The 14390-nt window shown below is 48.6% G+C and overlaps 1 protein-coding gene across 1 annotated transcript in view; it reads left to right on the top strand.

Moving 5' to 3' along the window:
• Nucleotides 1-13849, top strand: part of LOC118381510 (arf-GAP with Rho-GAP domain, ANK repeat and PH domain-containing protein 1) — a 149621-nt gene extending 135772 nt beyond the window's left edge. The window contains exons 30-33 of the mRNA XM_052468895.1: nt 4394-4457; nt 5322-5480; nt 12460-12494; nt 12574-13849. Of these exons, the coding sequence (XP_052324855.1) occupies nt 4394-4457; nt 5322-5480; nt 12460-12477 (241 nt within the window). The 3' untranslated portion in view covers nt 12478-12494; nt 12574-13849. The remainder of the gene's footprint in view (nt 1-4393; nt 4458-5321; nt 5481-12459; nt 12495-12573) is intronic.
• Nucleotides 13850-14390: the final 541 nt, after the last annotated feature.

Raw genomic sequence — 14390 nt, forward strand, 5'->3', positions numbered from 1 at the left:
CTGTCTTTGCCGGACTCATAAGAGGGAATACCGACGTCTGTGTATCCCTCAACTACCGGATTCACCTTTTCAATGGAATCTAAGAAAATGATTACAGCGCTACTCATCCTTGAGGCTGTTTTTATGCTGTCATACCCAATGATAGCACCCACTGCTAAACTACATTCTTCCATCCAACAACCTGTTGCAGCGGGACTCTTCACCCCAAGCCGACTAGGTTTTTCAAACTGTAAACCTCCACGAGTGGCCATTACAATCAGCCCCTCCCGCTGGTTGCTCCTTCGAGAGAACCAACCTCAACGATCCCACCACCCCTATACATACTTAGTGACAGTGAGACAATTTCACCTTTAAAACTACTCAACTAATCAATATAAATATACACTTACACTTACCGTTCAATAGTTTCGGGTCACTTAGAAATGTCCTTGTTTTTGAAAGAAAAGCGCATCGTTAATGTTGTAAATTACTATTGTATCTGGAAACGGATATATATATTTTTTTAATGGAATATCTACATAGGTGTACAGAGGCCCATTATCAGCAACCATCACTCCTGTGTTCCAACGGCACGTTGTTGTGTTAGCGAATCCAAGTTTATCATTTTAAAAGGCTAATTGATCATTAGAAAACCCTTTTGTGAAGAGGTGAAGAGGCAACTCCGGGATGCTGAATTCCAGCCACTCCTCCTTCCCAACTTGCTCCCAGCATGCACTAGAGAGAGAGAGAGAGAAAGAGATGGGGAGAGTGAGGAAGAGTAAGATGGGGAGAGAGAGGGAGAGTAAGATGGGGAGAGTGAGGAAGAGTAAGATGGGGAGAGAGAGAATATACTATGTCCTTCATTCCAAAATGATCCTAATTATTATTATTATTTTTTTAATATTTTTTTTATTTCACCTTTATTTAACCAGGTAGGCCAGTTGAGAACACCTTTATTTAACCAGGTAGGCTAGTTGAGAACACCTTTATTTAACCAGGTAGGCCAGTTGAGAACACCTTTATTTAACCAGGTAGGCCAGTTGAGAACACCTTTATTTAACCAGGTAGGCCAGTTGAGAACACCTTTATTTAACCAGGTAGGCCAGTTGAGAACACCTTTATTTAACCAGGTAGGCTAGTTGAGAACACCTTTATTTAACCAGGTAGGCTAGTTGAGAACACCTTTATTTAACCAGGTAGGCCAGTTGAGAACACCTTTATTTAACCAGGTAGGCCAGTTGAGAACAAGTTCTCATTTGCAACTGCGACCTGGCCAAGATAAAGCATAGCAGTGAGAACAGACAACAGAGTTACACATCAATAACACAGTAGAAAAAAAGGGGAGTCTATATACAATGTGTGCAAAAGGCATGAGGAGGTAGGCGAATAATTACAATATTGCAGATTAACACTGGAGTGATAATATTAATATTAATATAATAATATTGGTGTGCAAAAGAGCATAAAAGTAAATAAATAAAAACTGTGGGGATGAGGTAGGTGAAAATGGGTGGGCTATTTACCAATAGATTATGTACAGCTGCAGCGATCGGTTAGCTGCTCAGATAGCTGATGTTTGAAGTTCATGAGGGAGATAAAAGTCTCCAACTTCAGCGATTTTTGCAATTCGTTCCAGTCACAGGCAGCAGAGTACTGGAAAGAAAGGCGGCCGAATGAGGTGTTGGCTTTAGGGATGATCAGTGAGATACACCTGCTGGAGCGCGTGCTACGGATGGGTGTTGCCATCGTGACCAGTGAACTGAGATAAGGCGGAGCTTTACCTAGCATGGCCTTGTAGATGACCTGGAGCCAGTGGGTCTGGCGACGAATATGTAGCGAGGGCCAGCTGACTAGAGCATACAAGTCGCAGTGGTGGGTAGTATAAGGTGCTTTAGTGACAAAACGGATGGCACTGTGATAAACTGCATCCAGTTTGCTGAGCAGAGTGTTGGAAGCGATTTTGTAGATGACATCGCCGAAGTCGAGGATCGGTAGGATAGTCAGTTTTACTAGGGTAAGCTTGGCAGCGTGAGTGAAGGAGGCTTTGTTGCGGAATAGAAAGCAGACTCTTGATTTGATTTTCGATTGGAGATGTTTGATATGGGTCTGGAAGGAGAGTTTGCAGTCTAGCCAGACACCTAGGTACTTATAGGTGTCCACATATTCAAGGTCGGAACCATCCAGTGTGGTGATGCTAGTCGGGCATGCGGGTGCAGGCAGCGATTGGCTGAAAAGCATGCATTTGGTTTTACTAGTGTTTAAGAGCAGTTGGAGGCCACGGAAGGAGTGTTGTATGGCATTGAAGCTCGTTTGGAGGTTAGATAGCACAGTGTCCAATGACGGGCCGAAGGTATATAGAATGGTGTCGTCTGCGTAGAGGTGGATCAGGGAATCGCCCGCAGCAAGACCAACATCATTGATATATACAGAGAAAAGAGTCGGCCTGAGAATTGAACTCTGTGGCACCCCCATAGAGACTGCCAGAGGACCGGACAGCATGCCCTCCGATTTGACACACTGAACTCTGTCTGCAAAGTAATTGGTGAACCAGGCAAGGCAGTCATCCGAAAAACCGAGGCTACTGAGTCTGCCGATAAGAATCTGGTGATTGACAGAGTCGAAAGCCTTGGCAAGGTCGATGAAGACGGCTGCACAGTACTGTCTTTTATCGATGGCGGTTATGATGTCGTTTAGTACCTTGAGTGTGGCTGAGGTGCACCCGTGACCGGCTGGGAAACCAGATTGCATTGCGGAGAAGGTATGGTGGGATTCGAGATGGTCAGTGACCAGTTTGTTGACTTGGCTTTCGAAGAGCTTAGATAGGCAGGGCAGGATGGATATAGGTCTGTAACAGTTTGGGTCCAGGGTGTCTCCCCCTTTGAGGGGGATGACTGCAGCAGCTTTCCAATCCTTGGGGATCTCAGACGATATGAAAGAGAGGTTGAACAGGCTGGTAATAGGGGTTGCGACAATGGCGGCAGATAGTTTCAGAAATAGAGGGTCCAGATTGTCAAGCCCAGCTGATTTATACGGGTCCAGGTTTTGCAGCTCTTTCAGAACATCTGTTATCTGGATTTGGGTAAAGGAGAACCTGGAGAGGCTTGGGCGAGGAGCTGCGGGGGGGCCGGAGCTGTTGGCCGAGGTAGGAGTAGCCAGGCGGAACAATGAACCAGTTTTTCCCGTTGTGTTGAGGGAAACAGAGTAGTGTTTGGGGCATACCAGGCCTTAACAAACCAAGGGCCTGATGAGCTCCCTGCTGTGAGGAAGAGCAGCCACGTGATGTACAGAGCTGTGTGTGTTGTAACTCCATGGCTGTGTCAATGTTGTGTAGTTTATCTGTTAGAGAAAGTGGACTTGTTGAGGGTGTGACACAGTGTGGGTCTGGTGACATCATCGCTGAGGTGTGAAACGCACTCGACTCTAATCACTGACTCGTTTAAATTAGGACTCACTCTGTGTTGACGCCCAGGGGACTTTCACCAGTCAAAGTGTGCGGCGGGTGTGTGAGATAGGGGAGGTTGGGGGATGGGATTGTGCACTAGGCCTACTTACCGAAGTCTCTGTCTCACTCTCTCCCTCTTCTCTAATAAATAAGCATAAATATGGGTTGTATTTAGATGGTGTTTATTCTTGACTGGTTGCCCTTTTCTTGTGGCAACTGGTCACAAATATTGCTGCTGTGATGGCACACCGTGTTATTTCACCCAGTAGATTTGTGAGTTAATCAAAATTGGGTTTGTTTTTTAAAATATTTGTTTATCTGTGTAATCTGAGGGAAATATGTGTGTCTAATATGGTCATACATTTGGCAGGAGGTTAGGAATTGCAGCTCAGTTTCCACCTCATTTTGTGGGCAGTGTGCACCTAGCCTGTCTTCTCTTGAGAGCCAGGTCTGCCTACGGCGGCCTTTCTCAATAGCAAGGCTATGCTCACTGAGTCTGTATATAGTAGAAGCTTTCCTTAAATTTGGGTCAGTCACGGTAGTCAGGTATTCTGCCACTGTGTACTCTCTGTGTAGGGCCAAATAGCATTCTAGTTTCCTCTGTTTTCTTGTTAATTATTTCCAATGCATCAAGTAAGTATCTTTCTGTTTTCACATGATTTGGTTGGGTCTAATTGTGTTGCTGTCCTGGGGCTCTGTGGGGTGTGTTTGTGTTTGTGAACGGAGACTCGGGACTCTTCTTGAGGTTAATCTCTCTATTCTCTCTCCCTCCTCTCTCTCTCTCTCTCCTCTCTCTCTCCCTCCTCTCTCTCTCTCCTCTCTCTCTCCTCTCTCTCTCCTCTCTCCTCTCTCTCTCCTCTCTCTCTCTCTCTCTCCTCTCTCTCCCTCCTCTGCTTCATCTCTCTCTCTCTCCCTCCTCTCTCTCTCCTCTCTCTCTCTCCTCTCCCCTCTCTCTTTCTATCCTCCCTGTAGGTATCTGTGTTGTGACACTCAGACAGAGATGAGGGAGTGGTTCTCCACCTTCCTCACTGTCCAGGTGAGAGGACACATATTACTGTCTGTCACACTGGTTATTATGATTCCCTGTTCTTATTCACCCCCTCTCTACCCCCTCTCTCTCGCTCTCACCTTCTCTATCGTTCTCTCTCCCCCTCTTTCTCTCTATCCCCCCTACTTTCTCATTCTCCCCTCTCTCACCCTCTCTCCCGCCTCTCTCTATCCCTCTCCCCCTCGCTCTCTATCCCTCTTCTTTCTCCCTCTCACCCTCTCTCCCCCTCGCTCTGTATCCCTCTTCTTTCTCCCTCTCTCCCCCCTCTCTCACCCTCTCTCTCCCACATCTCTATATCCCCCCCACTTTCTCATTATCCCCCCTCTCTCCCACCTCTCTCTATCCCTCTCCCCCTCGCTCTCTATCCCCCCTACTTTCTCATTCTCCCCCCTCTCTCACCCTCTCTCTATCCCTCTTCTTTCTCCCTCTCTCCCCCCTCTCTCACCCTCTCTCTCCCACATCTCTCTATCCCCCCCACTTTCTCATTATCCCCCCTCTCTCCCGCCTCTCTCTATCCCTCTCCCCCTCGCTCTCTATCCCCCCTACTTTCTCATTCTCCCCCCTCTCTCACCCTCTCTCTATCCCTCTTCTTTCTCCCTCTCTCCCCCCTCTCTCACCCTCTCTCTCCCACATCTCTCTATCCCCCCACTTTCTCATTATCCCCCTCTCTCCCGCCTCTCTCTATCCCTCTCCCCCTCGCTCTCTATCCCCCCACTTTCTCATTATCCCCCCTCTCTCCCGCCTCTCTCTATCCCTCTCCCCCTCGCTCTCTATCCCCCCTACTTTCTCATTCTCCCCCCTCTCTCACCCTCTCTCTATCCCTCTTCTTTCTCCCTCTCTCCCCCCTCTCAGTATGATGGTAACGTGTGGCCAGCGGATGCAGTACAAACACGTGTGACCCGTGCGTTGCCGGTGGATACACGTCATGGTAACGTGGCATTGATTCCGTTGCGCGGCAGCGAGAATGAGATGCGGAACAGCGTTGCAGCTTTCACCGCCGACCCGCTTGGCGTGAGTCAATCCTCCAATCACTGGGCCAATCCAAGGTTGTGGGCCTATCAGAGACCTCCATGCTGACACAGCCCTCCCCCAGCCCTGTCCTGAGTCCCATGATGCAGTGTGTGTGTGTGTGTGGTCAGGAGGGGGGCGGAGTTGACCCTGTGGTCAGGATGGATAACCTCTGAACTCTGATTAACCCTGATTACGCTTATCGCAACCCCTACAGAGAGAGCGAGAGAGAGATTTCAATTGGCTATATTAAAACTGTTTAATTTGATCCTGAGTGTAGGTTATTTCCCTGACATCTGGAATCAAGGACTCATAACCCCAATCTTTAGGAAAGGAGACAAATTTAACCCTAACAATTACAGAGGCATTTGTGTGAACAGTAACCTGGGGAAGGTTTTCTGTAGTATTATAAATGTAAGAGTTCTAAACTTCCTTAATACGCACAATGTCTTGAGTAAAAGCCAAATTGGATTTATACCACAACACGCACAATTGATCATATTTACACCCTACACACCCTGATAGATAAACATGTCCACCAAAATAATACCAAAATATACGCTTGCTTTATCGACTTCCAATAAGCATTTTATTCTATTTGGCATACATGCACTCTTCAATATTTACATTAACGAATTGGCCACTATCCTAGAAAAATCCTCAGCCCCTGGTGTTAGTCTCCACAATTCAGATAAATGCCTACTCTTCGCAGATTATCTATGCCTGCAGTCACCCACAGCACATGGCCTACAGCAGAGCCTGGACCTGCTAGAGCAGTAGTGCCAGACCTGGGCCCTGGCAGTAAACTCCAAAAAGACTCAAATAATGATTTTACAGAGAAGATCCAGATCTCAGGGAATTAGACCAAAGTTCTCAATTTGTACAAAATTCAAAAGCAAATTGAAATTGAAATGCCTATTAAAATTTGGCTAAAACAAATTGAATATGTCATTGACCCAATTGAACTTTATCGCAGCGAGGTGTGGGGTCCACTTGCAAAACAAGATTTAATCAAATGGGACAAACACCCCATTGAAACCCTGCATGCAGAGTTCTGTAAGATTCTCCTACATGTCCAGAGGAAGACTACAAACAATGCATGCAGGGCAGAATTAGGCCAATATCCACTAATAATAAAAACTCAAAAAAGAGCAATTCAGTTTTGGAAACATCTAAAATACAGTGACCCCCTCTCATATCATTACCAAGCACTGCAATGCCAAGAGTTGAGGAAAGAAAAGAGTCCCCTCATCCAGCTGGTCCTGGAGCTGAGTTCACACACCTGTTCTACTAACATACTGAAGCCTCAGTCCCCTCATCCAGCTGGTCCTGGGGCTGAGTTCACACACCTGTTCTACTAACACACTGAAGCCTCAGTCCCCTCATCCAGCTGGTCCTGGAGCTGAGTTCACACACCTGTTCTACTAACACACTGAAGCCTCAGTCCCCTCATCCAGCTGGTCCTGGGGCTGAGTTCACACACCTGTTCTACTAACATACTGAAGCCTCAGTCCCCTCATCCAGCTGGTCCTGGGGCTGAGTTCACACACCTGTTCTACTAACACATTGAAGCCTCAGTCCCCTCATCCAGCTGGTCCTGGGGCTGAGTTCACACACCTGTTCTACTAACATACTGAAGCCTCAGTCCCCTCATCCAGCTGGTCCTGGGGCTGAGTTCACACACCTGTTCTACTAACATACTGAAGCCTCAGTCCCCTCATCCAGCTGGTCCTGGGGCTGAGTTCACACACCTGTTCTACTAACATACTGAAGCCTCAGTCCCCTCATCCAGCTGGTCCTGGGGCTGAGTTCACACACCTGTTCTACTAACATACTGAAGCCTCAGTCCCCTCATCCAGCTGGTCCTGGGGCTGAGTTCACACACCTGTTCTACTAACATACTGAAGCCTCAGTCCCCTCATCCAGCTGGTCCTGGGGCTGAGTTCACACACCTGTTCTACTAACATACTGAAGCCTCAGTCCCCTCATCCAGCTGGTCCTGGGGCTGAGTTCACACACCTGTTCTACTAACATACTGAAGCCTCAGTCCCCTCATCCAGCTGGTCCTGGGGCTGAGTTCACACACCTGTTCTACTAACATACTGAAGCCTCAGTCCCCTCATCCAACTGGTCCTGGAGCTGAGTTCACACACCTGTTCTACTAACATACTGAAGCCTCAGTCCCCTCATCCAGCTGGTCCTGGGGCTGAGTTCACAAACCTGTTCTACTAACACATTGAAGCCTCAGGACCAGAACATCCAATCAATCAGGATAAACCAAATTACAACACAGTCAGAACAAAACTATATTGCTTATTGGGAAACACAAGCACAAACACAAAGCAAAATGCAGTGCTATCTGACCATAAATCAACAGTACACCGTGGCTAACTATTTGACCATGGTTACTGATCAAAACCTTGACAAAGAGCAGGCTCAGTGAGCACAGCCTTGCCATTGAGATGGGTAGACACAGGAAAACCTAGAGGAAAGGCTTTGCAATCACAGAGTATAATTTTCCCAAATTTGAAACCCTTATTCAAGAGGGAGGGAGAGAGGGAGAGAGGGAGGGAGGGAGGGAATTCATGGAGCTTTTTTTTTCATCAGGTGTGTGTGTTCTGGATATAGTGATCATACATTTAAGCAATAAGGCACGAGGGGCTGTGGTATATGGCCAATATATCATGGCAAAGGGCTGTTCTTAGGCACTACACTAATGTCCCCTTAGCTGTGGTACATTGGTCATATACCACAACCCCCTATTATAACTGGTTACCAAAGTAATTAGAGGAGTACAAATAAATGTTTTGTCATAGCCATGGTATACGGTCTAATATACCACGGCTGTCAGCCAATCAACATTCAGGGCTCAAGCCACCTAGTTTATAATGTTTTCTACGTACCCCTCTGACCCTGTGCAATTGTGTGTAGGCTTGCTGTGTCTCTGTCTTTCTGTATCTTGCTGTGTCTCTGTATCTTGCTGTGTCTTGCTGTGTCTCTGTGTCTTGCTGTGTCTCTGTGTCTTGCTGCGTCTCTGTGTCTTGCTGTGTCTGTGGCTTGCTGTGTCTGTGTCTTGCTGTGTCTGTGTCTTGCTGTGTCTGTGTCTTGCTGTGTCTCTGTGTCTTGCTGTGTCTCTGTGTCTTGCTGTGTCTCTGTGTCTTGCTGTCTCTCTGTGTCTTGCTGTCTCTCTGTCTTTCTGTGTCTTGCTGTCTTTCTGTGTCTTGCTGTCTCTCTGTGTCTCTGTCTTGCTGTGTCTCTGTCTTGCTGTGTCTCTGTGTCTTGCTGTGTCTTGCTGTGTGTCTCTGTCTCGCTGTGTCTGTCTCACTGTCTCACTGTCTCGCTGTCTCTGTGTCTCGCTGTCTCTGTGTCTCGCTGTCTCTGTGTCTCGCTGTCTCTGTGTCTCGCTGTCTCTGTGTCTCGCTGTCTCTGTGTCTCGCTGTCTCTGTGTCTCGCTGTCTCTGTGTCTCGCTGTCTCTGTGTCTCATTGTGTCTGTGTCTCGCTGTGTCTCTGTGTCTCTGTGTCTCGCTGTGTCTCTGTATCTCGCTGTGTCTTGCTGTGTGTCTCTGTCTCGCTGTCTCGCTGTGTCTGTCTCGCTGTCTCTGTGTCTCGCTGTCTCTGTGTCTCGCTGTCTCTGTGTCTCGCTGTCTCGCTGTCTCTGTGTCTCGCTGTGTCTGTGTCTCGCTGTGTCTCTGTATCTCGCTGTGTCTTGCTGTGTCTTGCTGTCTCTGTGTCTTGCTGTCTCTGTGTCTTGCTGTGTCTCTGTCTTGCTGTGTGTCTCTGTCTCGCTGTCTCGCTGTGTCTGTCTCGCTGTCTCTGTGTCTCGCTGTCTCGCTGTCTTGCTGTCTCGCTGTCTCTGTGTCTCGCTGTCTCTGTGTCTCGCTGTGTCTGTGTCTCGCTGTGTCTCTGTATCTCGCTGTGTCTTGCTGTGTCTTGCTGTCTCTGTGTCTTGCTGTCTCTGTGTCTTGCTGTGTCTCTGTCTTGCTGTGTGTCTCTGTCTTGCTGTCTCACTGTGTGTGTGTCTCTGTGTCTGTGTGTCACTGTGTCTTGCTGTTTCTGTGTCTTGCTGTGTCTGTGTCTTGCTGTGTGTCTCTGTCTCGCTGTGTCTGTCTCACTGTCTCACTGTCTCGCTGTCTCGCTGTCTCTGTGTCTCGCTGTCTCTGTGTCTCGCTGTCTCTGTGTCTCGCTGTCTCTGTGTCTCGCTGTCTCTGTGTCTCGCTGTCTCTGTGTCTCGCTGTCTCTGTGTCTCATTGTGTCTGTGTCTCGCTGTGTCTCTGTGTCTCTGTGTCTCGCTGTGTCTCTGTATCTCGCTGTGTCTTGCTGTGTGTCTCTGTCTCGCTGTCTCGCTGTGTCTGTCTCGCTGTCTCTGTGTCTCGCTGTCTCTGTGTCTCGCTGTCTCGCTGTCTCTGTGTCTCGCTGTGTCTGTGTCTCGCTGTGTCTCTGTATCTCGCTGTGTCTTGCTGTGTCTTGCTGTCTCTGTGTCTTGCTGTCTCTGTGTCTTGCTGTGTCTCTGTCTTGCTGTGTGTCTCTGTCTCGCTGTCTCGCTGTGTCTGTCTCGCTGTCTCTGTGTCTCGCTGTCTCGCTGTCTCGCTGTCTTGCTGTCTCGCTGTGTCTGTGTCTCGCTGTGTCTGTGTCTCGCTGTGTCTCTGTATCTCGCTGTGTCTTGCTGTGTCTTGCTGTCTCTGTGTCTTGCTGTGTCTCTGTCTTGCTGTGTGTCTCTGTCTTGCTGTCTCACTGTGTGTGTGTCTCTGTGTCTGTGTGTCACTGTGTCTTGCTGTTTCTGTGTCTTGCTATGTCTCTCTCGCTGTGGCTGTGTCTCGCTGTGTCTGTGTCTCGCTGTGTGTCTGTCTTGCTGTGTCTGTGTCTTGCTGTGTCTGTCTCGCTGTGTGTCTGGCTGTGTGTCTGTGTCTCGCTGTGTGTCTGTGACTTGCTGTGTGTCTTGTTGTGTGTCTTGTTGTGTCTCGCTGTGTGTCTGTCTTGTTGTGTCTCGCTGTGTGTCTGTCTTGTTGTCTGTCTTGCTGTGTGTCTTGTTGTGTGTCTAGCTGTGTGTCTGTGACTTGCTGTGTGTCTGTCTTGCTGTGTGTCTTGCTGTGTGTCTTGTTGTGTCTCGCTGTGTGTCTGTCTTGTTGTGTGTCTCGTTGTGTGTCTCGTTGTGTGTCTTGTTGTGTGTCTCGTTGTGTGTCTCGTTGTGTGTCTCGTTGTGTATCTCGCTGTGTGTCTCGCTGTGTGTCTCGCTGTGTGTCTCGCTGTGTGTCTCGCTGTGTGTCTCGCTGTGTGTCTTGCTGTGTGTCTTGCTGTGTGTGTCTCGCTGTGTGTGTGTCTTGTTGTGTGTCTTGTTGTGTGTCTCGCTGTGTGTCTGTGTCTCGCTGTGTGTCTGTCTTGTTGTGTGTCTCGCTGTGTGTCTGTGTCTCGCTGTGTGTCTGTCTTGTTGTGTGTCTCGCTGTGTGTCTGTCTTGTTGTGTGTCTCGCTGTGTGTCTGTCTTGTTGTGTGTCTCGCTGTCTTGCTGTGTCTCGCTGTCTTGCTGTGTGTCTCGCTGTGTCTCTGTCTTGCTGTGTCTGTCTTACTGTGTTTCTGTGTCTTGCTGTCTCATTCTCTTGCTGTGTGTCTGTCTCGCTGTGTGTCTGTCTCGCTGTGTGTCTGTCTCGCTGTGTCTCGCTGTGTCTCGCTGTGTCTTGCTGTCTCGCTGTGTCTCTGTCTTGCTGTGTCTGTCTTACTGTGTTTCTGTGTCTCGCTGTCTTGCTGTGTATCGCTGTCTTGCTGTGTCTCGCTGTGTCTCGCTGTCTTGCTGTGTGTCTCGCTGTCTGTCTGTGTCTCGCTGTGTCTGTCTTACTGTGTTTCTGTGTCTCGCTGTCTCACTGTGTCTTGCTGTGTCTCTGTCTCGCTGTGTCTCTGTCTTGCTGTGTCTGTCTTACTGTGTTTCTGTGTCTCGCTGTCTCACTGTGTCTTGCTGTGTCTCTGTCTTGCTGTGTCTCGCTGTCTTACTGTGTTTCTGTGTCTCGCTGTCTTACTGTGTTTCTGTGTCTCGCTGTCTTACTGTGTTTCTGTGTCTCGCTGTCTGTCTGTGTCTCACTGTGTCTCTGTCTTGCTGTGTCTGTCTTACTGTGTTTCTGTGTCTCGCTGTCTCACTGTGTCTTGCTGTGTGTCTGTCTTGCTGTGTGTCTGTCTTGCTGTGTGTCTGTCTTGCTGTGTGTCTGTCTTGCTGTGTGTCTGTCTTGCTGTGTGTCTGTCTTGCTGTGTGTCTGTCTTGCTGTGTGTCTGTCTTGCTGTGTGTCTGTCTTGCTGTGTGTCTGTCTTGCTGTGTGTCTGTCTTGCTGTGTGTCTGTCTTACTTTGTGTCTGTGTGGCTGTGTCTCGCTGTGTGGCTGTGTCTCGCTGTGTCTCGCTCTTGCTGTGTGTCTGTCTTGCTGTGTGTCTGTCTTACTTTGTGTCTGTGTGGCTGTGTCTCGCTGTGTGGCTGTGTCTCGCTGGGTGGCTGTTGTGGCTGTATGGCTGTGTCTCGCTGTGTGGCTGTGTCTCGCTGTGTGGCTGTGTCTCGCTGTGTGGCTGTGTCTCGCTGTCGCTGTGTCGCTGTGTCTCTGTGTCTCTGTGTCCTGGCTGATGGCAAACACAGGATGGTGAATCCATATATAACACTGACTGTGTGTGACATAGCTGTTAGCACTCACCATTACACTTGACAGAGTTCATGTCAGCCAGTCTGAATAAATGAATCTCTCTCTCTCTCTCTCCCCCCCCACCCCCCCCACTCTCTCTCTCCCTCCACCCCCCATTCTCTCTCTCCCTCCACCCCCCCTCTCTCCCTCCTGCCACCCCCTCTCTCTCCCTCCCTCCACTCCCCCTCCCTCCCTCCCTCCCTCCCACCCCCTCTCTCTCCCTACACCCCCTCTCTCTCCCTCCCTCCCTCCACTCCCCCTCCCTCCCTCCCTCCCACCCCCTCTCTCTCCCTACACCCCCCCTCTCTCTATATATCCCTCTGCCTCTCAGCTCTTTAGAGATGTCTGATAATGGGGCCAGACAAGGTGAGACATCATTATCTAATGTTTGTTCATGAGCAAGAGTGCGTGTGTGGTTATCTAATCGTCCATGTGTGTTTCATAGGGGAGAGACCACCAGCTATAGAACCCACAAACTCTTCAGAACATTCCAGGAGTGCCCCCCCCCACACACACACACACCTGTGCCTATAAACTGGACCTCTAAGCAGGGGAAGCAGGTGTGTCATGAGGATTGAGAGAGACTGCTACCACAGTGCCTTTTACAACTGCAGTGCACCCTGGGATACATGTAGGGCCTGGAAGACGTTCCCGGTATAGACTGAGGGAGGGACAGACCGAGAACACAGACGGTTACCGGAGCAGCCTGACAGTACAGACTGTGTCTCTCTGAGAGGCCTGGAGAACCTATGACAGGTGGGAGATAATGGAATGATCTTCACTGGCAATCCAGCCTTCAGTGTCCCCATATGTCCCATAATAACTCTATCCCTTCCTCTAACCATGTTGATCTCCCTGTTTTTAACTTTCCCCCACATCTACACCTCTCTGAGACTCCCCCATCTATAAAGTGTTCACCCCACTCCCCAGTGTTCTCCTTCCCTGTTTTCTAGACTTGTGTAATTATTTATTTCTCCAGCAGAGGGAGCAGCATATGAACGTAAGGGGGACAACCATGACCATTATTCAACATTAAGTTGGTTCCACTAGTCAAAAGGGAGCCATAGAGACGTGTCCAAGTTGAATTATGTAGTGACGTCATTACTCCCAACTCTAGGCCAAACCTGTACACACACACACACACACACACACACACACACACACACACACACACACACACACACACACACACACACATGCCCTCATAACTGTTTTTGGGCAAGGAAAGAAGTGCTCACTCTGTTTACCATTTGTCTAAGACTGTGGTGTCCTTCCTGTCTGCTACTCTGTGTACTTTAATAAACGTTTCAGTCAGAACTACATTCTGAGTTGAGTGATGACATGTGGAGGAGTCCATAAGGAGAGCATTATTAAACACCTGACCCTGTGGTTAACCAGTCTGATCTCCTGAGCTCACATTCATGTTTCAATTCAGTAAAAACTCAATGTGAGCACAGTGATGAGTCTGGTTTCACAAGGCTAGTGTGACTGACTGGTCAGAAATGGTCTACTTTTCTGGGGACGCAACAACACGCACAAGTGGTGTATTCTCATAAATGTGAACCTAACACTCAATAATCATATTAAATGTAACATGACAGCTTTAACCTGCCTCTGTCTTATAACTGTATCTAAGTGAAAATAACTTTTGTAAATTCTGCAGTTCTTCAGATGGTAACTGTAGGTATGAATTTCAATAAATAAAGTCAATGTTATTTGGATCTGTGTGTGTGAAAATATGTAGCACCCTCTGACACTACAACCATTCCATTTCCTCTGCGTCTGTTCTCTGAATGACAACCCAACTGTTTCCATAGTGCCCAACTACCCGCGGTCATCTGTTCTCTGAATGACAACCCAACTGTTTCCATAGTGCCCATCAACCCGCGGTCATCTGTTCTCTGAATGACAACCCAACTGTTTCCATAGTGCCCATCAACCCGCGGTCATCTGTTCTCTGAATGACAACCCAACTGTTTCCATAGTGCCCATCAACCCGCGGTCATCTGTTCTCTGAATGACAACCCAACTGTTTCCATAGTGCCCAACTACCCGCGGTCATCTGTTCTCTGAATGACAACCCAACTGTTTCCATAGTGCCCAACTACCCGCGGTCATCTGTTCTCTGAATGACAACCCAACTGTTTCCATAGTGCCCATCAACCCGCGGTCATCTGTTCTCTGACAACCCAACTGTTTCCATAGTGCCCATCTACCCGCGGTCATCTGTTCTCTGAATGACAACCCAACTGTTTCCATAGT

The sequence above is a fragment of the Oncorhynchus keta genome, chromosome 18, assembly GCF_023373465.1.
Source record: "Oncorhynchus keta strain PuntledgeMale-10-30-2019 chromosome 18, Oket_V2, whole genome shotgun sequence".
Classification (NCBI taxonomy): domain Eukaryota; kingdom Metazoa; phylum Chordata; class Actinopteri; order Salmoniformes; family Salmonidae; genus Oncorhynchus; species Oncorhynchus keta.